At 39.3% G+C, this 25,914-nt stretch overlaps 1 protein-coding gene across 1 annotated transcript in view; it reads right to left on the bottom strand.

The window, feature by feature from the left end:
* Positions 1-2,707: 2,707 nt before the first annotated feature.
* npepps (aminopeptidase puromycin sensitive) overlaps positions 2,708-25,914 on the bottom strand; it is a 32,834-nt gene continuing 9,627 nt past the window's right edge. The window contains 19 exon segments of the mRNA XM_062437851.1: positions 2,708-4,263; positions 5,012-5,059; positions 5,522-5,677; positions 6,238-6,345; positions 6,501-6,557; positions 6,684-6,826; positions 9,129-9,348; positions 13,540-13,674; positions 16,074-16,213; positions 16,374-16,437; positions 16,677-16,786; positions 16,888-16,948; positions 17,038-17,142; positions 17,896-18,060; positions 19,055-19,169; positions 20,229-20,262; positions 20,360-20,456; positions 20,558-20,758; positions 23,236-23,343. Of these exon segments, the coding sequence (XP_062293835.1) occupies positions 4,117-4,263; positions 5,012-5,059; positions 5,522-5,677; positions 6,238-6,345; positions 6,501-6,557; positions 6,684-6,826; positions 9,129-9,348; positions 13,540-13,674; positions 16,074-16,213; positions 16,374-16,437; positions 16,677-16,786; positions 16,888-16,948; positions 17,038-17,142; positions 17,896-18,060; positions 19,055-19,169; positions 20,229-20,262; positions 20,360-20,456; positions 20,558-20,758; positions 23,236-23,343 (2,214 nt within the window). The 3' untranslated portion in view covers positions 2,708-4,116.

The raw sequence follows: 25,914 nt of genomic DNA, 5'->3' as shown, positions 1-25,914 counted from the left end.
GAGTTTTCCATGACTGGAAAGGTGGTCAATCATTTTCCAGGTTTTCCAGGACGCGTGGGAACCCTGAATTGGGCTCCACTGTATCTTATTGAATACTGTCATCGAGCTGTATGTTACTTCAGTAGGTACATACACTCAAACTGCTGAAGACACTAAAAACACTGGTACGTTGAAACATAAAAGACTCATTTGGACGGTGAAACTTCATATTAGCTTCAGATCAACTTTTTAATTTTTTTTTTTTACACTAAACAAGATTGTTTCTGTCCATCCATGAGGCTTCACTAGTCTGAATCTTCGTGTTTCCCCGTTGAGCTGTGGTGGAAGTATAGTAACAAAAAGACTAACGTTGAAACATAGACTTGATTTGACTCATTTGGACGGTGAAGCTTCATATTAGCTTCAGATCAACTTCTAAACCCTTTTTTCTTTGCACAGAAGGACTGTGGGTTTAGTCCTCCATCACTTCCATTGTAAACATTATGAAGGGATCTTCTAATGGTCAGTATGAACAGGAGGAATCATTACAACGAGAAAAACAGGTTTCAATGTTCATTTCAGCTCCTGACTGTTGATTTAAGAGAGTTGAAACCTGTAAACCTGCCTTTTACCCAACCACAAATGCTAACATAGTGTTACTCTCCGTTGATGTAAGACCTCTTCTGACCTGAATATCCAGAATATCTTGAACCAGCTTCCACCTCGTCGCTGCTGAATATCCAGTTCAGCAAAAGGGAAGAAAAACAAGCTGCAGGAGGGAATATTTTAAAAGTAGCGACACACCTGAGAAACGTCTTGCAGTAAGCGATACCGTACGTATCATGAAGTGTTACTTTATTGGACTGCATATGTATGTTTCCCAAAAGTCAAAGCCGTCCTTTTTTTTTTTTTGCCTGACAGCTTCTCCTCTCGGTTATTATTATTATTATAAGTCAGAACCACAAAGACATTCCACATCGTTGAACTTCAGTGAAAATTAAAAAAAAAAGGGGAACAAGAAAAAACACAGTCGAAAACTCAAAAAACTACCTCACACGGACACCTCGTCAAAGGAATCATCAAATTTTTATGCTCATAACTCTTCAAATTGTGATCTGCAACCATTTTATTCTCATTAGGTTTAATCCAAATGTTATGTATATATGTATTTAAACAGTTTGCATCTGTTTTAAGTGCTGCTAACGATCATCTTGTCACGTCTTTAAAAAAAAAAAAGGACAAGTTCACGATTTCTAATTTTTCTCAGTGTGTCTTAAAACAGCTGTAATCATTCCTTCTGTTCATACCTACTATTAAAAGATCTTCATAATATGTTTTCAATGTAAAGTGATGAAGGGTAGAAACAGTCCTTGTTTAGTGTAAAAATAATGTGTTTAAAAGTTGATCTGAAGATAATATGAAGCTTCATTTGTCCAAATGAGTAAAATCTTCATCTTCTATGTTTCAACGTTACAGTGTTTTTAGTACCAAAGTCTCTTTTTGTTACTATACTTCCACCACAGCTCAACAGGGAAACACTAAGAGGGAATCTGATGTTAAAAAGTCTGTAAATGTGTCACATATCACTTGCTATGACTAACTCAGACTGCTGAAGCTCAATAGAAGCTGATGATCTACTCTTAAATGCATTTTTTACACTAAACGAAGACTGTTTCTGTCCCTCTATGAGGCTCTTAAGCAGTCTGAGTCTTTGTGTATCTTCTGTTGAGCTGTGGAGGAAGTATAGTAACAAAAAGACTTTGATACTAAAAACACTAACGTTGAAACATAAAAGATGAAGATTTGACTCATTTGGACGACTGAAGCTTCATATTAGCTTCAGATCAACTTTTAAACACATTTTTACAGAGGAGGACTGTGAGTTTGTCCTCCATCACTTACATTGTAAACATGATGAAGGGATCGTTTAATAGTCAGTATGAACAGGAGGAATGATTACAGCAAGAAAAACTGCATTAATGTTCCATTTAACTCCTGACTGTTGATTTAAGACACACGGTTTTATGTTATTTATCGAAAATATAACATCCTCTGGTTGATTTGCTGCTTTTATTAATGTTTTATGTAGAAAATGTGTTTTACGACACACCTGAAAAATTGTGAACTCGTCCTTTAACGTCTCCGATCGTACAAAATGTTAAGTGCATTAGGAGCTGATAAATTACAGATGTTTTCGGGGGGGGGGGTCATACACACTCTCACACCTCACTCATAATATAACATAAAAAATAATAATCAATGAATTAAATGTACTAATTTCACATGTTTTGTTTTTAGAATCCATTTTCACTTTAATGAACACCAACCGTAGTTTTTAACAAAATAAAAAAAAAAGAAACAAAAAAAAAGAGAAAAAAAAGAAAAAACCCAACAACTAATGATCTGGGGAGGGAGGAGGGACGCAGGTGGAGCTGGTGGGGGGGGCAGGAGGGTGGAGGGGGGGGGTCTCAACAACAGGTTGGATGACTTGAAAAAGAGAGAAAGAAAAAAAACCACATCAAATTGTAAATTCTATATAGATATACTCGTTCAACAAGTCTGCATAATCTGTCACATTAGATACATTTTGTGTGGAAGTCACTATTTTATCATTTTATTATTTTATCACCACTTCAGCTTTTATTTATTTATTTATTTGTTTGTTTGTTTTTTTTGACATTTTTTAACTTTTTTTTTATTTTTTTACTGCAAACCAGTCGACCAAATCTTTTAAGGCGTCCGAGTTCGACGGCAGAAGTCAACGTCCATTTTTAAAAAGTCCTGTTTCCCCTCGCCGGACTCTCAACCCCTAAAAAAACCAAAAAAAAACAATGAATGAAGAGAAGAGGCGTTTTTTTTCCTGATGATGAAGATGATGATGATGTTGTTACTTCTGAATGAAAAAGCCCCCCCCAAAAAAATAGTGTTGTGATCTTTTTTAATTTCTTCTTCTTCTTTTTCTTCTTCTTCTTCTTCTTTTTCCTCCGCAGAATATAAGATTATTTCCACATTTTTAAATAAATCGCTGCATCTGATGTCTTTATAAAAACACACCAATCTTCATTTTTTTCGTTCAGTGGTGGCGGATAAAGAAACCATTTCTTTTTTTTGTCCTTTTTCTTCATAAATATGCTTGTTGATGATTCAAACTATACAAATTCTGACTGATAAGAGCTCGAGGGGGTTGGTTTGTATTTTTTCTATAAGGGGGTTGGTGGTGGTGGAAACGGATAACCATTAAACTTCTTTTCCATTTAAATCTTTTAAAAGAAAAAAAAAAAAGTTTGCATTATACATTATACAGTTTACGATGTAGTACCATGCTAGCGCTGCTCGCCTCGTTCTAACTCTTTAATTAGCAATGGAGAATCACTGCTGCTGAAAAATCTACGACACACACTACCGTTTATTAACCCCATTCTGCCCACGGCGCCTTTTGCTTTCACCCGATCACAATGCCTGAAAGAGAGGGAGGAGGAGGTGAAGACAAACTGAGGAAGAGGAGGATGAGGAGGAGGAAATCATTTTGTTTGTACAGAAAACAAACAGAAGTTAACGAAGCAGCAAATGCAGGAAATCACACTTCATGCATTCAAAATGAGTGACGGCAGGAAGGAGGGAAGGAGGGAGAGGAAGAGAGAGGAGAGGAAGAGAAAGGGGATTCACAGTTTTCTCAGCTACGACGCAGAGGTGGATGAAGTTGGGATGAGGATGAGGAGGAGTGCATACAGGGCAGGTGATGCAGAGAGCGTTAGCAGGGTTACAGTGATCGTTTCGTCGCCGAGCGCCGCTCTAACGTTGCCGATTGGTGGATTGGTGGCGACTCCGCTCGTTGGGCAGAATGGGGGTAAAACTACATTCCTGGTCTGACTAAAATGGATCTGCTTTGTTAACGTAGAAAGAGTCTCTTTGTGTTTCCAACACTTTTCTTAAATTCTTGGCTTTGTCTTCTTGTTTCATACACAGTTTCTTTAGAGAAATGAAGCCTGCTGTAAGTACATCTGGTCGCCCGCTCTGGTCTGTACTGAGGGGGGGCCGAGGCAGCTATGATGCTGGGAGGTCCGCGCTGGAGGGAGGGGGGGGGGGGAGAGAGGGAGTAAGGGGGGCTGGAGGAGGAGGCGGCGGGGGGGCAGCGGCTCAGACGGGGGGAGCTTTGCGCTGCAGTAGATACTGCTGGATGTCGTCCGCGTCACGTTTCAGCCAGGCGGCGTTGAGGAGGATGTTCTCACAGCACTGCTGCACCGTGCGCTCGGCCGCCGGCGCCGGGTGACTCTCAAAGAAACTCTGAAAAAAAGAGACGAGTTCATGAACGAGTGCAGAGAAAAGAAACATAGCTGATAAAACTTAGACTTTACTTTCATAGATATTGTTTGTTTATTTATTCTTTCTTTTATATTGTTTTGTTTTTATTGTGATGCTGAATTTAAAAACTAAGAATGATTTGAATCTTTAAAAAACTAAAACTAGCTGACACATTTTTTGCCAAAACTCTGAAGAGAAGATCATTAGAGCGACTAATAATGTAATGCATGTAAAATGCTGTCAACATAAATCAAGTTTATTTTATTTCTATAACACAAAGTGCTTTCAGTTTACTGTGACGTTTTTCTGTCACCTAGTGGTCAAATACACTAACTGCAGCTTCAAAAAAAGGATATTTTTGTTTTTCCTAAAGATGAATTCAGCTGTTTTAAATACTGAACAGCTCCTGGAGAAGCACATATCCGAACAAACCCCTGAAGAATACTGTTTTTAACTGCCTTACTCTATTTGTGCTTAATTTATTTTCAATTTAACACTTTAAATCGTCTTTTTTTTTTTGCCATGTGTTGCTTTTATATCCTGTCTTGAGGAATTTTATGTTTCCTGTAAAGCACTTTGAATATCCTTGTTGTTGAAATGTGATATATAAATACATTTGCCTTAAAACAGCACAAAGTTCTTGTTTTCTACAGAAAGAAAAGGAGAAACATTTCCAGGAATGTTTCTGTAAAAATAAAAAGTTCTGTAATGTTTTGTGAAGCGCTCTCACCTTTACTTCAGCAGCCATTTTGTCAATAGCGAATCCATCAACCGTGAGCTGCAAAGAGGCAGAAAACAAACAGATGAACTGAACAGAAAGAAAAAATAAACTCGACAGTATTTGAACTTTGAAAGCAGTTTGGTTCCATTTCTCATTGAAATTAAAAATGCAAAATTATCTGCAAATGCAAAATGTGGAAAATCCAACTGGAGTTTCTGGTTATTTGTGAATTATGATTATTTAATTAAGAGGACAGAATAAATGTGTGACCGTCTGTGGCTGTACAGCTCTCACAGTCGCTTCTCATTCATTTCTATGTGATTGAACTTTGACTCTTGAAATCACCAAAGCTTCCAACATCCAGGAAATATTGTTTGCTTGTATTCTTGTTTTATAACTTTGTTGTGAAATAATACAAGCAGCAGAGATGTTGTTGGACTGAACACTAGCCCCTCCCCCTCCCCCCTCCTCTGGGCGGCTGGATTTTGATCTGAACGCAGCTTTGCTTGTCTTGTTTACCTTGATGAGTCGTGATATGAGGAAGCCGCCCTGGTAGCGGTTGTAAAGCTCCTCCCAGTTGTCCTTGACAAACTTCCAGGCGGCTTTACGGCCGTGTTTACTGCTTCCTGCTACTCCTCCGATTACCGAAACCGTGTCCTGAGGACGAACCTCTTCCTGTGGAGGAGAAGGCCGAAGAGAGAGAGAGAGATAGAGATTAGCTATAAATGCTCTAAATCAGCTGACTGGAGAGAAGTCACTCCTGTTAGACAAGGACACTGAGACAAAAAGCCTGAAAGTTGTTTATTACTAAAGCTGCAACGATTATGTTTCAATCATTTTGATGGTTTTAGCTTCTTAAATATGAGAATTTGCTGGTTTTCTTTGTTTTAGATTAATAGTAATTTGATATTTTGGCAAAGAAGACAGCTGATTTAAAAAAAACACTTTGAGCTGCAGGAATGTTTCATGACCAAGTGATTAATTGAGGAAATTTAAACAACGGAAAGTTAATTATTACTAGACAGATATGCAACTTAAACTGTTCCTTATCTTTCCTAACTGGGCATCACACTATTAATCTTTTCATCATGGCCACACAGCAACCTAAACTGAAACCTCTGATTTCCCTTCAAAGACACATGATTAAACCACATTTCTTTCATTTCCTCTGAAAAAAAGACAAAAAAAAAAAATCCAAAGTTGTGAAATGCTGCAAAAGTGGTGGTCATACGTACCGAGAGGGCAAAGGTCAGGACTTTCTGGATGAGGTCAGGGGCAGATATGGCGCCGAGCACTCGCTCTATACGATTCTTCTCCTCCTGCATGTCTGCTTGCTTGTGAAGCTGAAGGACGAGTGAAAAGAGAAAGAAAGGATGAATAAGAGAGAGAGAGAGGACAGAATAAACCTAATATTCAGACAGAGATTAAATGATTAAAAGAATCCTAAATGTTTGACTGTATCTGACATGAAATCTGTTGGTGTAGTGTGAAGTTTTACCTTTAACATCGTCTCCAATGTTGCACTATCTCCATGCTTCAAAACTGTTAAATACACCTGAAAAACAATAAAAATAAAATCAAACACACACAATAGTTAGGATTCCACACAGAAAATGTCTTTAATGAGTGCAACAACTGAAGCCTGTAAAACACTCTCTGCTGGTGTTGTTGTGTCTCTTACCGGGCTCCTGAGGTCTGCAAGGAGACTCTGTTTTCCCTCCACGTGGTCCTTGAATCTCCGCCGGGCTTCCTCCAATGTGGGTTTGTGTCCCGCCTTCCCCAACTTCCCCAGAACCAGACCTCTCAACAGGGCGTCCAGGTGACCTGCAGGACGATAAAACAACAACACTCAGGTTACCGACTGTGACAAAGCAGAACTCTTCTTTACTCATCACATTTCCCGTTTACATGTTGAGCTTATACATTAAACTATATTGATTTATTCGTGTTGAACTTTGCTATAATTTACCATTGCAGCACTTACTGTCCTGGGTTTTTATCGTGTGTAGCATTATGTTACATTTTACAGCAAACACATGGTCATAATAGCCTGACCTCTCAGAAATACGTGACGGGGGCATGAATTCTTAACACTGAATTTCGTGATGGGGACACGAAATTTGTCAAATTTACGTGTCCCCATCACGGAATCCTCTTTCGTGGTGGACACACGGATTCCCGGATTCAACGTCACGTAGTGGGCGGTAATTAATACTGTTTTTCTAATCTATAAATCTTTTATTTAATCGTTATTTTTAATAGTCATTTAACTGAATTTATTATAGTGCATTAAATACGATTTTTTTGTTGTCTAAAAAACAGATTGTGTATGATAATTGTCATTTTGGTGTAATGAGGTAGTTATGTTTATTACCACTGGACTTTACCTTTACGTTATTAAAAAGGGAAATACTGTCCTCTTTTAGGATTTTACCACATGAAGAATAATATAATCAATAGTTTTATAGGCTGTTATTAGAATGAACCGGGGAATCCGTGTGTCCACCACGAAAGAGGATTCCCATTGATTTTACATTGGTATTGTTTCCGTGATGGGGACACGTAAATTTGACACATTGCGTGTCCCCACCACGGAATTCAGTGTTAACAGGGGTCATGCCCCTGTCACGTATTTCCGTGAGATCAGGTTGGGTCATAAGTTAGTTTCAGTTCTTTATTATGTTGCAGGTTTGATTATTTTGCAATTGTTTGTTCCTTTATTCATATTCACCATTCAGAGCTATTTGTTGGGAGGGGTCGTTTTCATTCATTTTGGGGTTAATTTATTAGGGTTACGTTACCTTTTGATAAAGCCATTTAGTCATGGGAATGTGCTGAAAAAGAGTTAAATATATACTTTGATTCCTTTGTGTTCAGATTACTGTGAAGGTCCCTGTTGAGGGATGTGGTGCTGACTGGATGAGGTGTGAGGTGTGAATTGAACGTCCTATAAAGCCAGTAGAGGTTTGGTGGATGATTTGATTTCATTATGACTTAATTTTAAATTGTTTGGCTGAGTTACACGTGTAATGGAGAGCACTATAAATAAACCTTCAACTGAAGACGCTTAGCACTCTATACACATTTCTTCTACCAGACTTTTCCTAATGTGACCCACAGTTTACAACAATGGAAATAAAATGCATTAATATTTGTTTTGTTTTTGTGTGGCTGATAAGTTTAACCTGCTTCTATTAAAACAAATCCAAAATCACCAGTCAGACATGTCTAGAAGATATTATACTGGATAATAAAATAACGAACGTCTTTTTTCCATAAGATTAGTCATCCATTAGTTAATGACTGATGGGGAATTTATGAGTGTGAATTAATTATGAGTCAGAGTACGAACCGTATGTAAGGGTTAAAGTACTGCTATTCCCCATCTATGCATTTAAGTGTCAGAGTGTCGACATGTACAGGAGGCTGCAATGTTCAACCTCTTCAGTCCTTTATTATCTACAGCTTCTGTGTGGCATCAGAGTCTATTGTGCACATTGCTTTTAATCACTTTTTATATAAGTAATGTGCTATATTGATTGTTTATTTTAATATTATTTCTTCTTTCTTTATTGTGCCTGGCTAAGTTGCCCGGTAACTACAGATATAAATTAGCTTCTTGGCTAATTCTGACTCATCTACACAGAGGTGTGAACAAAAATGTTGATTGACGTGTGCCGTTCCTGCCAAATAAATCTAAATAAATAAATATGTGCATTTACAAAGCTTGAATTGATAAATAAAGTCAGTTATATTAATGTATAATAATACAGACATCCTTTTACAGTCGTACTACACAGCTGCACTGCAGGTATGTTTTCGGTTGTGGATCTAAATCAAACATTTTTAACATATACATGCAACTTAATAAAGGAACTGGTCAGTTTTGTTAGATTTAAATAAAACTTAAAGCTTAAATTATGACGGAGACAGTAAAAAAACAGGTTTAAATAACTGAAGAGAATTAAAACAATGTGGTGTGTTTTACATGAAAACAATGATTATAATAATATTTCAGAGCTTTCATTTAAACATAAATTTAGAGTAAATTAAACAATGTGGGTCTCAATAATTAGATCTGAACCACATGACTTGACAGCTCATTTCCTGTCCGGTGCATCCTCACCTTCCCCTGGTTTGCTGTCCCAGGCGAGCTCGAGGCCGATGGGGGTGAACAGGTCCCTGATGAACTCCTGGATCTCCTCGTGGAAGTCCGTGTGGGACAGCAGCGAGGACAGCACTCCCAGGTTGCAGCTGAGGTCGCTCCACACCGTGTAGTTGGGCTCGTTGACGAACGCCTCCATCAGCTTCAGCACCTCCACCGTGCTGATCATGCCGGCGCGAGACTGAAGGGACAGAGAGTGAAATAAAATGAGCATTCGTAGAGTTTAAAAATGACAGATTTGGAGCACCCTGTTGGTCGATTGGTTAGAGCGGTTGCTAAGTAATCGCAGCGTCCCTGGTTCGAATCCAGCCAGGGACCTTTGCTGCAGGTCATGAATAAAGGCAAAAAAGCCCAAAATAAATCCCCCCCCCAAAAAAAGAAGTCAGATTATCTAAAATAAATAGATCGAAGTGAAGGCCGGTCGTACCGAGTCACCTTTAATGTCACTTTTAGAGATATTAAACAGCAGGTTTTAGAAAACGTCTGGAAAATAAGTGGTTGAAAACTGTATTAAAATAAATTCTAGTGAAGGTGAAACTAATGATTATTTTTTATAAAATCGATTATCCTAAAGGCCAAAGCAACATCTTCAAATGTCTTTTAATCCTGACCAAAAGTGTGACAGGCGACTGAAGAAACCAGAAGATATTGAAGAAGAAGAATACATTTAATTTTTAATCACACTTTTCATTCACAGTGCTGCAGTATTAATAACACAGAACACACAATATAAAGAACATAATAGGAGTTAAGATGAAAAAGCCTCCTTGAATAAAAAGGGTTTTAGGCCTTTTTTTAAAGAGTCTGGGCTCTGTGCTGCCCTCAGGTGGTGAGGAAGTCTGTTCCACCAGCGTGTTGCAGCAGAGCAGAAGGCTCCGTCCCCCCCATGGTGCTGAGCTCAGTGCTGAGGGCCCTGAGGATCGAGCTGCTGGCAGATCTAAAGGCGTGTTTGGTTTTGTGGTGTGATCAGTTCCTTTGCTGCATGTCTGTTGTATTTGATTTGTTGGCAAGTAGCAGGACTTTGTAGTGAATCCTGAAGGACGCGGGGGAGCCAGTGAAACGAAAAACCTGAACCGGGAAAACGTTGGTGTTTTTTTCCGCTCTCTCATCAGGATCCTGGCAGCGCTGTTCTGATTGTACCTGCCAGGGATCCCTGAGAAGAGCGCATTGCAGTAACGACTACTGCAATGCGCTCTACAGTAATGACGACACATGCACAGTAAGCCATTCGTCCATTGACTGATCAATAAATTGACAAATCGATGCAGCTCCACTATTTATAAAACAACCAAAATGTGCATTATTCCGTTTACATATCCTCCAAACCACTCTCCTTTTCATTACAGATTTAGTCACTTGTTTAGATCTTTAAGTTTTGTGTCATAATGAGTCATATTTCTAACTGAGCTTAGAGGTCAGGATGAGGTCGGTGCTGATTAAACTAAAAAGGTGAAGTAACAGCTTTTTGTTTTTGCAACCTGATCGCTGAGTTAGAAACACATCCCATCAAACTGTTTCCCCTGATTTTGCAAACATCGCTGGTCTAAATCCACCAGTCACCGAGGACAGAAATGAAAGCAGAATCTATGAAGACTCATTTCTAATATGACGGGACCAAATAAATCCTGATGTTCTTTTCAATAAAGACAAGATTTATGGTGATGTGATGTAAATTATTCATTATGGCTCATTGTGTAATTCTACTGTGTTAAAAAAAATCATTCTGGAAAATTCCCGTCGTTTCATTGTGACAGACTGCAGGATTCGGGAGTGAAGGTGTGACACGTCGTTTCATTATAGCCCCGTTTCTACTAAGGAAGTTCCTGGTAAAATTTAAGAGGCGGGACCTTTACAGGAACGTCCTCTCACTGGGTCCTCTAGGCTGTTGTGTCTCCATAGACAGATAGGACCCAGATAGGACCCACCGGACTCTGACCGTGACGCGCCGAAAGCATAACGAAGAAAACGACAATGAGGACGTAAACATGGAAGGATCTGAGGTGGTTGCCGCATTTCTGGTTTGTGTGTTCGTGTTCATGGCGGTGGAAGCTATGAACTTTTTCCGGCAGTGTAGACGCTTTCTTCTACTGTTCTTCTTCTGCTGGCATTTAAAAATGGCGCTTTCTCTTGACGCCACATCCCCCCAATCAGCACCGAGTCAACCTCAAGCCCCACCCAGGGGTTTTTCGGGGCCGAACGGAGTATCTACCCGGAGGCAGGGTCTCGTTTGGCCCCAGTAAAAGTTCCAGGAGATTGTCGTTCAGGGGAGGTTCCTGCTATGGAGACAACAGCCCCGAAAATTACCCCGAAGTTCCTGCAGTAGAAACGGGGCTTATGACAGACTGCATGATTCAAGACTCACTGTGTGATATGAAATCTAAAACTGACTCACAACATCAGCTGAAGGCAAGAACGAGCCAGAAGGTGAACGAAGAGTCAGTCGCTGTGATTCATCCGTTACAACACAATCAAGTCATGTTGAAAATTCACATTTATCGTCACACTGTGGTTACAAAACACACAGAACAGAAAAGACACATTTACCATCTTTCTTTTATGCTTTTCAATCATATGTTGAGGCTTTCTGAAGATAAACTGTTGTTGATGTTAAAGCTAACAGCTCCACACCACATTATAGCTGCTACTGACATAACAAACCACAACATCCGACTGAACTGTTGGCGGTCAAGTTGCATCGTGGGTAATGTAGGCGCCAGGTTTTGACAAGGAAGGGAAATATGAGAAATAAGAAGAAAGCATCTCTGGATCTGAATCGAATCGATTTTTATCCTTTTTTTTTTTTTTTAAAAAAGCTTCATTTTCAAGTTCATTGTATGTCTGACAATATATTTGCACATTTAACTGTCATCCTTTTAGACGCAAGTTTTGGATCTGATTGAGCAATTACAGGATAATGCCTTGAAAAGACGACAGATGACACTATTGCAGGTTAAATAGCAAAAGATCAATCATGTGCCATTTCTATTATAAACTCTTTTAGCTTAAGTTTTCATAGCCATGTCTTGAAACCTTAATAAAACTTCAAACTGAAAGGCAACAGTTAAATACAATGAGTCCAGATAACAACAGGTGATTCATGGTGACACATCCGCATATCCAGACTTGTACGTGCTTCTAGACATACGATAAGATGTCAAAACAAGGTGTTGACCTCACAACAGCAAACAGAAAAGTTCCTCAGTTTGTTGTATTTGGCAGAACAAGAAGAAAAAGTTGGAGACAAAAAAGGCAACGGTGTGTGTGTAATAACTTAATGTGAACAAGATAAAAAAATGGAGAAAACTGAAAATAAATATAGATCCATAAGAAAAAACCCTTTGTTGGTCACACCAAGAAAGTGCTATTTAAAAAAAATCTCTTTGCTTTTCCTTCCTCTTTGAGGACATGACAACATAAAACATGGATTTTTTTCTCATTGACCCTAAATGTGATGTTTTACAGACCTCATCTGTTCAAAACTTTAGAAAAAAGGGATTTTTGTTTTTTATCATTGGTTATACACTAGCACAACCTGTATCTATAGCAACGAAAACACAATCTGATGGTCTTTTCGTGCATTACATACCTCATACAAGTGGTAAAGATTGCCCAAAAAGTTAAATGGGTTAAATAGATTTTGTTTTTTTTAACCGATATCATGACACAAAGTTGAGCACAGTTTTGTAATTTTTAAATTCTTTGATTTGAAGAACTTTCTCTTAAGAGTGACAACTCATTCGTGGTATATCATATATAAAAACACAACGCATGACAGTTACATATGTCAAAAAATAACTTTCTTCTAATCCATGTACTCAAATTTAACTATTTATGTTAGTCGTTGCTTGTTTATAGCACTAAGCACCACTATACAGACAAACGATACCATGAACGATAACGCTAGCTTGATAACTAATCGTCATTTCCGATAGGTGCGTAACAGACGCGTTTGATTTGAGACAACACTAACCTGTCATAATTTGCCCACTACACAAGTACACAGTGTACTAAAGGAAGTGTGTGATTTGAGACACAGTAACTGCATCTCCTGTGAGTTATAATGGATGTTTATCTGTTTGGATGTTGTTGATTACAATGTTTAGAGACCTTTTTTGAGTCTGTCCAAAACCATCAGCGTCTCAAGTTTCAAGTTGAGTTTGCACATGTTTGACTTCCTTTCTCCACACGCGTCTTCCTACTTTCATTTATTCTGCACTGTGTATTTGTTTACATTGGGAGGGAGTGGACTTCCTCACCACGCGGACAAACACAATTGGTCTTCTGGGATTCCTAAATATTTTAATTGTTACTCAATCCATTTGTCATGAGGAGGGTTAAAAAAAAAAGAAGCTTTGTGCGTTTGTTGTCTCACCAGAGAGAAGAGGTCGTTCTGGAGGCCGAGCCGGTCCACAGGCTGCAGGCTGAGATCTCTGATACCCGGCAGCAGACTCTCCAGCATGGACGAGCTGTACTGGATACGATAGAAGCCCACAGTGCCGGGGTTGATCTGTAAACAATAAAAAGCAGCAGGGACACAACTGGGTCAGGCTGTGCGGGGGGAAAAAAAAATGTTTTAAAAAATTCACCTCTCATACTCAGAGCTCTTATCCAGCGTGGCTTAGAGTGAGTGAAACCGAGTCATACTAATGCTAATGCTCGGAGGGTTTAGAGTTTTACAGAACGCTGACAAACACTGGAAATTGTGTCTTTTATATGGAGCCATGTTTATCGAGCTTCTCAGAGTAGAAATCCAGTCCTAACTAGCCAAATATTCTCAGTGACCCATTTCTGTTCTTGGTTTTAGGGCTACGAATAAAAGTATCTGATCAAATTTCTTCACTTCAATCATTCCCATCAATATTTTAGTTGAGTTCCAGAAGTCATCATAGTTTCTACTTTGTGTGTCTCAGAGTGTTGTAAGACAGGAACATCACACCCTCTTCTGGGGGGAGTCCTCCTTATGGAAAGTAAGAGTGGGACGCTTCATAAATGAGTCTTACTCTGAGGTAGGAGGAGTATTTTTAGTCATAAGTGAACTTTCGACTACATCTGCACAACTCAAAGAGGAACTTAAAATGTGGTTTCGTTGTGAAAACCACTTCCAGGTTTTTCAACACCTGAACTACAGAAAACTGCTCACTCTCTTATTCCTCACCCTCTTTTCATCTGACATCAACAAAACTGCATCACAGCCAACATGAGCAAAGAAGTAGGACAGAAAGCCCAGCTGACCAAATCACTGTCCAACAAAACGCAATCGATCAATCTTCAGAAAGCTTGTCTTATTCATTTTGCTGCGTTACAGACTAGACAGCTCCAGTCTGTTACTCTGCTGACTGTCATCTGGTTCAGCTCCCTCCTGCTTTACTGTGTTTGAATGAAGCCAAATTCACAATGTAGCTTTTTTACATATTTGTCTGTTTCTGTTGTCAGACTCCAGAGTATGAAATGAAGAGTCATTTAATTGTGTCTCAAACACTGCAGCAGTCAAGCAGTAAAGATCAATGTTATATAATCTCTGGAGAAGCAGTTTTGAGATGAGAAAAACATTTAGTTTAGTCTGGACGGAGAGCTGAAATAGAAAGCAAAAGATCCGTACACTAAGGTAACCCAAATAATGTGGATGAACTCTTAAGGTGAGAAGCTTGTGGCTCATAAGTTAGTGGTTAACAGAACAAGTTGAACAAGTCTATAAACAGTTTTGGAGCAGCAGGGATTTAAAGTATCACATCAGTATCAGCTGTCTTTTGTTCACACCGTTTACTTCCTGAGGAATCTTAATTCAGGCAGAAACATCATCAACAGCCAAACCAATTTAGAAAGAACACCCACGAGACATTAAACAAGTCTGTTCATGTTCTTGCCGCATTTGTCAAAAACCCAAAATGACACTTAAGTCAAGTCAGCTTATTTATATAAAGACCAATCTCCCAAATCACTAATTATTTGCCTCAAAGGGGGTTTTTACAGTCAGTACAGCAAAACATCAGCGGACACAGAAAAGGAAAATCTCCCCAAATAAACACTACTGACGATGTCGAGAGATGTCACGGAACAAACCGAAACAGCCAAATCACAAAATAGAAAATCCAGATGACGATGACATAAAACAGATTGATACTTTATTGATCCATCTCAGCTACGTTCACAGTCAAGACAGCCACACATAACAAAAAAAAACCCAAAATACTTAACGGAGGGCTTGCAAATTTATAAATGAAGAATGAGGATCTAAAAGGACATTAATCGACCACTGTTTACCAGCATTAAGGTGGTATTTTAAGGTGCACTGTGCCTTGGTTATGCTGGTCAAACACTTGTATAAACTAATCTAGTTGACAGAGGAAGTGTTGACCACATCCTCTCCTCCTCTTCCTCTCAACTAACAACAACAAGGAACTACATTCACTGAACACTGTTTGACCTTTGATGTCTCACAATCAGGACAGACTGAGGCTTTATTTTCTTTTTCTTCTTATGACTCACTGATTCAGCTCCACTAACAATCTCTCACTCAAATGTCCCCGACTGCAGATAACCAACGCTGGAAACTTCACACCGTCTTGAGTTAATAACAATAAAAGAAAAATGTTCCACTTCCACTCAGAGGAGGGTTAAATATTGACTAAAAATGATGACTGTCTTAGCTTAAAGTTTTACCTGCTTTTATGTAAATTATCTTTATCACAAACTTGACCGGACGTATTTTTAAAGACAAAGCTTGTGAAGCCACGTTACTGACAGTCGTCGTGTGTTTTTAAATTGCATTATGTAAAAGATACTGTGTTATATAAGGCAGGAAATAAATGATTGCATGAATATTTCCAATAAGAAATGCTAACTCTGCTCTGTAGAAACTCAGCTTTTATTCAATGCCTTTAAAAGCAGATAACGTGGAAACAGTACCTTGATCCACTGGTCCGGGGCGACGCCGCTCACAGTGATGGTTGTCTCCGGTCTGTCCAGCAGAACTTTGAGCTTGGTGCATTTGGGGTCCTCGCTGGTACAAATACTAATAGGGACCATCCAGCTAGGGCAATCCTCACCTGTTCAACAGAGACAAGAGAGGAGAGAGAGCCAATGAGAATCAGTCAAATAAGAATGTTTCTTATTTTATCATGAATATAAAAGAACAATAAGCGGTATGTCGTTTGAGCCCGTTTGTACGACCATTGCTATTAAAAAAAAGAAAGAAAACATACTTACCATTATGTGGTCCACTGGCACAGAACTTCTTCTGAGTTAACTTGACAACGCGGTCCTCACCTTGCTATAAAATAACATTATAAACAGTTTAGAGTCAAACACAACACTGATTTGTCATTTCTGCTGGTTAATTTGACTATTAGGTTAAAAAAAAGTTGGTAGCTAATATATTTCATCGTGTGGCTGCAGGACTTTGTCTGCTTTCCTATCCTTGAGCAGTTTTATGAACGCACCGAATGTATGACACTGATTAAAAGCGCTCAGCCCAGTGGCCGATTTTAAACAGCTTGTGTCACTGCTCACCTGTTCCTGGTCCACTACAATAATCGGGAAGCCCATCTGCTTAGTCCACGAGCTCATCACTGCAGCAATGGGTTTCCCACTGGCCTGTTCCAGACAGTCCCATAGGTCCTCTATAAAAGGAAGACAGACAGGAAGCAGAGGAAAGAGGATTAGGACTTATTAGGAAAATCAAACCACACACCTGTTTCATCTTAAACAAAAATACTGTTACCTGTTGATGCGTTTTTATGTTGGAACTTTAAAAGATAGGCATTCATTCCTTTCCTAAAGTCCTACAGAGGCAAAGAAAGAGGTAAGTCTCAATATATTAAAACAAAACAAAACAAACAATGAAAAGCTGCAGGCAAACTTTGTTTCTAACCTCGTCTCCTGTGTAGTTGTGCAACATGCGGATCACAGATGCTCCTTTGCTGTAGGAGATGGCGTCAAAGATTTCATCTACTTCTGATGGATGGCCCACATTCACCTGAAGAAGAAAAACAGTCAGAAGGAGCGAGGAACACCAACAGAAACCAACCACCCCAAGAGTTTAGAGTTTAATCCTAACACACCTCACCATTATTTAACCTTCAAACCAGACGGGGAGTTCCGGTCCTCTGAAATGATGCCAACGCGGAAGTAACTTAAAACTGCATTCTATCAAAAGGCCACCAGGGGGCGACCGTTTTGGTGTCAAAAGGACTTCCGTCTCTATACAAGTCAATGGAGAATTCACCAACTTCTCACTTGATTTATAACCTCAGTAAACGTTTTCAAAATGTGTTTATGGTCTCAATCGCTAGTTTAAAGCCTTCTTCAATGCAGTATGATGTTCATTTGTGAAATTTTGGCCTCCCTGATTTTATATGTGACGATAAAGCAGGGTATGCATTAGGGCGTGGCTACGTCATGATTGACAGGTTGATTGGTTCACAGGTTCAGGAGGGCGCCTCATGCCCCTCCTGATGCCCATATAAGTAGAATCATTGTTTTTGTTTTTCCCGGCATGCAACAGAAATTTTCAAGATGGCGCTGCTCAGATCTGATACTATTGGCTTCCGAGCAGCAGTCCACAAACCAATGGGTGACGTCACGGATATTACGTCCATTTCTTATATACAGTCTATGCTTCAAACACTCAAAAAAAATTACTTCAATTAAAATTCATAAGCAGAGGAAACACCAACATGAATATATGGTTTCTAACAGACTACAGAGTGAATATGGTTTCTAATCGCACCTCTATGGGATGGCTGCTGTCCAGCGCGTCCAGATCCAGAGCACGGGTGTAGTCGGCTGAGACAAACTGGGTCCAGATGTCATATTCGGGGAAGCAGTGGTCCACACACAGATACTCGATCCAGGATGCAAATCCCTCATTAAGCCACAGATGGGTCCACCATTCCTGCACACATGGAAAACAAAAAGAGAGACCAACATTTCAACGCTCATGCAATTCAAAATTGTTTCTCCTTTCCAAAGTTCGATCCAAAGAGAAAACAAAACACTGACACATGCTCTGAATAACTGCTGGGGGAATAAAGTATAACTGATGGACAATGAGTAACTTATGCTGACAACATGACAGGATGAGTACATATTGTTTTGTTTAGAGATATTCAATGTGCAATTCACTGCAAACTAGGGCACCAACAATACTGGATTTATGAGACTGATACAGATAATAGGGGGTAAACAAATCCTGAGATATATAAGCCAATAATCTTCTACATAAATACACATTTTTTTTGCAATAATCCTTCAAATGTGGTTATTAAACACTTGTGACAAACATGTATTGGAGGCCATGATATTCACAGTTTAACAATAAACTGTAAATCAATAAAATGACATCAGTGAAGTGAAACAGTACACGTCACTGTCAATTTAATACTTATAACTATAAATTAAAAAAATACACAGAACAGACCCATAAATATATACTGTATGCTAAACTTGAATTAAGAAAAAGGATCAAGTACACATAAAATCCTGCTTTTATAACTTAAATACCAATATATCTGTGATAAGACTAATATCAGCTTATAATAATAATATCAGCTGGTCATATAGGTCGGCTCTTATGTAAACAAATGTTTTTTTCGCCACATAATGGATGTTTAACATTTTGGAAATTAAGTACGGTCTACTTTCCAACATCCAGAGCTGCCGAGTGTCAGTTTCTCCACTGTAAAATGTTTTTCTTTCATCCTTTTCTCCCCCTAAACACTTCAAAAACTATCCTTCAGTTAGTGCTATAGTTAAGTTTTTGCCATTTTTGTCACCATTAGTATTTTCAATGCTTCTCACACAGTGTGCATATATATATATATATATATATAAGGGTTGTCTGAAGGTATTTTCTGTTACAAATAAATGATAAGGTTAATGCTGGTTACCATGGTGACCAAGTTTCCGAACCACTGGTGGGCGAGTTCGTGTCCGACCACCAGCGCCACCCACTGCCTGGAGGACGAGCAGGAGTTCTTGGGGTCGATTAGCAGAGCCGTCTCCCTGGAAACGCCACAGAGACCCGAGTTAAACATAAAGACGTCTGAAGGTTGAAGCTTCCTCTGAGCGCCGGCAGCTTTCCCTTCATCAGCCGCTGCGTGCGCTTATTAAGAGGAACCTGCGTCCAGATGGCTGAGAGCAGCAGATGAACAGAGCCTGCTGCTGTATGCTAATCACATGCAGACTGAACACCTAACAGGTGGCAGCACATCAAACAAACTACAAAGCAATTAAAAAGTCATCAAGCCTGTCAACCAAACCAGGATACACTAAAACTGCAAGAAGCTTTTTTCTTCAGAGAATAAATGCTGCAAAATATTAAAATCTGTGCAATAGAAAAATATGGTTTAATACAATTTAAGGTTTTTTCTGAAGGTCTGATTATGATAAAGTACATTAAGTAATAGTTAAGATCTTATAAAACACCAGCATCACTACAAATATGTCCAATGGGTCATCAGACAGGTTTTAAACCCCCAAAATAGTTAAAATGAACGTACAAACTGTCCATTATAAAACATCCAACTGACCTGCTTTAATTTAGACCAGCTGTACTCGTGCACACACACTGGTTTCTGGTACAATGACAGACTTTTAGAGACGTTACTGGTCTTTAATCTCCCATTTAAGTGGTTGATAAACTAGAAAAAGTAACTGTTGGCTTGTCTCACTGCTTGTGTTTGTTCACTGAAGAACTCAGCACATATCTTGGTGAATATAATATTATCATAACATGATAAACATAATGAAAACAAAGCCTAAGTTGTAACAAACCATCATTTTTCTATTTAAAAAAAAAAAGGGTAAAAAATGAACTTAAAGCACTTAAAAAGGTCAATATCTTCGTCTATGTTTAACATCTTGCTTTATTGTGAATCTGCCAGTAAAACTTTATTCACTTTGAAAACAAAACTCCAAATAAACAGTTAGATAAATTAATTTGTCAGGCTTTAAAAGACTTTAATTGACCAAAACGTCTCAAAATGTGAATGACAGGCGTTAAATATGCCCCCCTTAAATGATGGTTTTTAATTAATAAGTTAAAGAGCAGCTAATACTGACCTGTAGGTAACAAGGCCCCAGTTTTCCATGGCACCTAGAAGGGAGGAAACAGCAGAAACATATTTCACTTTTATCCACTTAATTAATCATTTTCATGTCTCAAGATTTTCAAAAATAAAAAATGTACTGACCAGCAGCAAAATCAGCAATAGCTATGAGATCAATTTTAGGCAATGGATAAGGAACATTGAAGTAGTCTTTGTAGAAAGGTAAGGTCTTAGTCGCAACCTGCAAAAAAAAAAGAAAAGAAGAAAAAGCATTTAAAATAACTTAATATTATATCACATAAATACTGATAAATGTCTGTTTCCTGTCGGGTCTGTTCTCACCTCCAGCGCAAACTTCCCCTGTTCTGCCTTCCCGACGGGCGTGTAGACGCGTACCGTGATGCCGTCTGATGATTGGCTCTCCACAAAGTCATATTCACCGATGACAAAAGCTACGAGGTACGTGGACATGATGGGCGTGGTGGCAAACTTCACTTCCACCAGGTTCTCATCCTCTGGATATGGCTTTCGATCGATGACATTCTGCACGGAGGAAAGAAAAGTGACTCGTGAGAAAAAAAGAGATAAAAACAAAAGACCTTTATTTTAGTTTATTATATATTATTACTGGTCAATATAAAAAGCTTTCAACTCTCTTCCTTTATACATCTTTTATTAGTGATGTCTGACACAAACAGACTAAAAGACTGAAGCGCTACCAGCAGCTGTTAGAGGCTGAAATATTTATTACTTTCATTCAGAGTAGCGTCTGAAAGTAGAACAAACACACACTCAGGATTTTACTTTTCTAAAAAGCTTGACAGGCTTGTGGAGGTAAAAATGTAAAGCTGGAGCTCCGGCGTGTGCCGTGTTAGAGCAAAGGTCACGAGGTCATTAAAGAGTAACTACACTGTCACAGCATGTTTTTAAAAAGAGGCAGCAGAGGACGGACGGGGGAGGTAAAGGGATACCGACTGACCAGCGCTCAGCGGAGCATGAATAGACACAGCGATGTAAAGTAAACCTTCTCCGTTTCCACGCTGGAAACACAGAGAGTCCGCTGGAGAAGCTCATTCATGAGCCTTTGTAAAAGTTTCTGTGTGACACCTTTGTTGTAGCTGAGCTAGAAGCTCTACTACCAGAGGCTCTGTGTGTGTGTGTGTGTGTGTGTATATAGAGGAGTGTCAGTACGTAGCCATAGCCCTGCTCTGTGTGTGTATAGAGGAGTGTCAGTACATAGCCATAGCCCTGCTGTGTGTGTATGGGGGAGTTTCAGTACATAGCCATAGCCCTGCTGTGTGTGTATGGGGAGTGTCAGTACGTAGCCATAGCCCTGCTGTGTGTGTATAGAGGAGTGTCAGTACGTAGCCATAGCCCTGCTCTGTGTGTGTATATATAGAGGAGTGTCAGTACGTAGCCATAGCCCTGCTCTGTGTGTGTATGAAGGAGTGTCAGTACATAGCCATAGCCCTGCTCTGTGTGTGTATGAAGGAGTGTCAGTATGTAGCCGTAGCCCTGCTGTGTGTGTGTATGAAGGAGTGTCAGTACATAGCCATAGCCCTGCTGTGTGTGTATAGAGGAGTGTCAGTACGTAGCCATAGCCCTGCTCTGTGTGTGTATATATAGAGGAGTGTCAGTACGTAGCCATAGCCCTGCTCTGTGTGTGTATGAAGGAGTGTCAGTACATAGCCATAGCCCTGCTCTGTGTGTGTATGAAGGAGTGTCAGTACGTAGCCATATCCCTGCTCTCTGTGTGTGTGTATTTTTCTGCTTTGTGTTTCCAGCGTGGAAACGGAGGTTATCTTTACATCACTGTGTCAGTCACTTCATCGTTTCACACACTACGCAGCGACGAGGCCTCGACCTCTAACAGTCGTCATCCTGTCGGCTCCTCTGCTGAAACCTCACTGTGCAAACATACAGCAGTTACATTTCACATGTAAATAATTAAACACTAACCAGCGGTAGGATATATGTAGTGACCATCTGTCTGCTGATATGTAATTAAAAAAAAACACATACAAACTATCCCTTTAAACTGAAGGCGTTTGCATCAAAATTGCATCAGAAATCAAACAGCATCATCTGGTTTGTATTATTTCTAACAGCAGCATCGCTCCAGAATAACACTGCTCATCTGGGCGGAGATGATGAAGCTAAATATGGGTTCAATCCAAAGAGTCTGATGTTGGTTCAGTTTGACACTTAAAGGCTGTTTTCACACTTTTACTGCTGTAAGTAGAAAGCGGTGTGATGTGGAAACCTGAAATTTCCAGTAGTTAAATCTTTAAAATAAACAATATTGCAGTAAATATATAAAGATTGTGGATATTTCACTAAGAAATAAAGAGGAGAGGAGAAGCTTTATTGAACTTCTGTGTGGAAACACTCTGTCAGACACACATTATTTTTCCAACTAGATTATTTTTATGTCTTTAAATGCGTCAGGAGGGAATCTTTAAAAAGGACAAATTACCAATAATCATGGAAAATAACCATAGTTCATAATTTGTACTACATGAGTTGGAGAGCAGCAGGTTTTGGATTGGAGCTGTCGACCTTTCTGTGTGAACGTACTGAGTGAAATGAATTTCCTCAGCGAGTTTAACGGTGACCTTTAAAGTCCAGAGCGGGACGAACAAAAGCAGCTTTTAGCTCGACTGAGTCAACGATGAAGCTCAGTGGAGAGTCAGGAAAGATGCTCGGGTTGCTTTAAATGACAATACTGATACTACACTGATGAACTGGTCTACTAACAAGTATTGTGTGCGTGTTCAAAGCCCACACACACATACACAGCAGGGCTATGGCTACGTACTGACACTCCCCCCCCCCCACACACAGAGCAGTAATTAAACACATTATCCAGAGGTGGAATATGCTGTGACCGTCTGTCCTCTGATGTAAGCTACACTACAGAAGAGGGAACAGACACACACACACACTTGTCCGCAGTGTGTGACTCAGGCCGGCGGATGTTTGTAGTTTCTCAGACAGATGAGTGAACATGTGACACGTACCATATTCGACAAGGCTACTCGGTCCTTGGGAACTATCAGAGCGATGTCAAAGGTGGCTTTGATAGCTGGCTCGTCCCAACAGGGGAAAGCTCTGCGAGCGTCCGTGGCCTGCATGAGGAAGAGGAGGAGGAGGAGGAGGAGGAGAGAGAGAGAGAGAGGACACAATGTGAGACACTGAATTAAATCCAGATGAGTTCAAACTGGGTTCAGATCCAGTTGGAGGTAAACTGAAGTTCATCAGATCTCATCTTTAATGTGTTGATAATAAAACACATCAACACTCACTGCTCAACATCAACATTTATATTATATAGTTATACTTTATTATTATTACTATCATTCTATAGTTTTAATAATAATTATAACTGTATTTGTATAAACAGCTTTCAGACAGGAAATGAAGCTCAAAGTGTTTCACAACTAATAAATTACTTCACATGTAAAAAGGAGCTTAAAGCAAAGTTTAAAAAAAGAGAAACATTAATGTAAATATAAGATGGAAAATATAAATAGTAACATTTAAAAAGTAGTGAGAATAGGAGGAGCAGGAGAATAAAGAAGGAGCAGGAGGAGGAGAATGAAAATGAGGAGAAGGAGAACGAGCAGAAAGCAGGAAAAGGAGAAAAAGCAGGAGAATCAGAAAGAGGAGAAAAAGGAGCAGGAGCAGAAAGCAGGAGAGGGAGAAGGAAAAAGAGAAGGAGCAGAAGATGGAGGAGAGAGAATGAGAATGAGGAGAAGGAGAAGGAGCAAAAAGTGGTTGAAGAGGAGGAGAAGATGGAGGAGAAAGCAGGAAAAGGAGAATGAGCAGGAGAGGGAGGAGGATAATGAGAAAGAGGAGAAGGAAGAGCAGGAGGAGGAGGAGAATGAAAATGAGGAGAAGGAGAAGGAGCAGAAAGTGGTAGAAGAGGAGGAGAAGCTGGAGAAGGAAGAGAAGGAGAACGAGAAAGAGGAGAAAAAGGAGCAGGAGCAGAAAGCAGTAGAGGGAGAAGGAAAAAGAGAAGGAGCAGAAGAAAAAAGAGAAGGAGCAGAAGAAAGAGGAGAGAGAATGAGAAGGACAAGGAGCATGAACAGGAGAAAGAAGGAGAAGGAAAGGAAGTAAAGAAAGAGAAGAAGTAGGAGAAAGAGCAGGAACAGGAGAAAGAGAAAGAGCAGGAGAAGGAGAAGGAAAGGAAGTAGGAGAAGGAGATGAAATAAGAAAGAAGGAGCAGAGGGAGGAGAAGCAGAAGGAGAAGTAGGAGAAACAGAATGAGCATAAGCAGAGGAAGGAGAAGGAAGAAGTAGAAGACAGCAGAATGGCCGGAGGATGAAAATAATGAACAGAATGAGGAATAATACTAATAGAGAGAAGAATGTTTTTAAAGCTGATTCACTAAAAAAAGCATCAAATAAAATTCTTAATATTGAAACTGAAACGATTTAAAATCTGACAGAATAAAATAATCTGTGATCAGAAACACAGAAACTGATCCGCTGACTAATAAGAGAAACTGTTACTGAGAGTAAATCATCGTCAGTGTCGGGAAGTTAACGCTGACATTACTCATCACTTCCTTCATTCATCACTTCCTTCACTCATCACTTCCTTCACTCATCACTTCCTTCACTCACACCCAGAAACCTATAAATACCCTTCATTCATTTCATCTGCTTTAGATTTAATCTGACACTGATTGTATTTCCTGCTGCGTTAAAAACTGGAACATAAACACTACAACTTATGTTTTAATTAAATATAAAATAACAGCAGCTCTATTCATCCATCTATTACTGCAGCGTGTTTATCCTCCTCTTCCCTCCCGTGTTACCATCTGTGCTCCGACAGCTGAACCATGAAAAATATAATTAAATAAAAAATAATAAAATAAAACTTTCCTCGACAGATATTGACACAGATTTGACTTCAGCACATTAAACTGTTGTTATAACGCTAAAGCAGAGCTAGTAAAAGCTCATAAAATGATCATAATAAAATGTTTCTTATCTTTAGACAATTTGTCGAGTCCTTAAATAAACTTTCTGGACACTCGTGATTTTGAATTGTGATTAATTTGAAACAACAAGGACAAAAAGGCGTCCATTTGTAATATATAATACAACCTTTTTAAAAATTTAAATCTGTCTTATTTAAATCCATTTGAATCGATTTGGTTAATTTTTCCATTTTGCTGCTTTGTCTGAACTCAGCGATCGTATATATGCGGTTGTGGAGGAGGTGGTCCTGATCTCAGCCCCAAACAGAATCAGATTCAACCGGACTGACGAGTCTGAAAACGCCTGAAGACTTCGAGCTACGTGAGCTTTGCATGCTGGAATGAGCGGAGTGAATTTTAAGAGTTGCATTTTGATTCACTCTGACTTTTTTTTTTTTTTCTTTCTGTGAAAACAAAACTGAAAGTGAACCAAAAACCACCAAAACCCACCACTGATCTGCACCACAGTAAAAGAGTAAAGCTCATACATGATGGTACCAGGTTAGAAAACACATGTTAGTGCCATCAGTAGAAGTCATAAAATATTTGGCACTGAGCCCAAAGACCCTGACAACTAAAATAATGATGTAACTTTATGAGCTTATTTTGTGATAATTAACTTGAACTTGGACTGTAAAAAAAAAAAAAACCCCACAACAACAATATAGTGAAGTAGGTCATCAGTGAGTGAGGTAACCACAGTGTCATC

This window comes from Scomber scombrus, chromosome 2, assembly GCF_963691925.1.
Source record: "Scomber scombrus chromosome 2, fScoSco1.1, whole genome shotgun sequence".
Classification (NCBI taxonomy): Eukaryota; Metazoa; Chordata; class Actinopteri; order Scombriformes; family Scombridae; genus Scomber; species Scomber scombrus.
The sequence above is the reverse complement of the archived record's forward strand: the minus strand, read 5'-3'. Positions and strand labels throughout refer to the sequence as shown.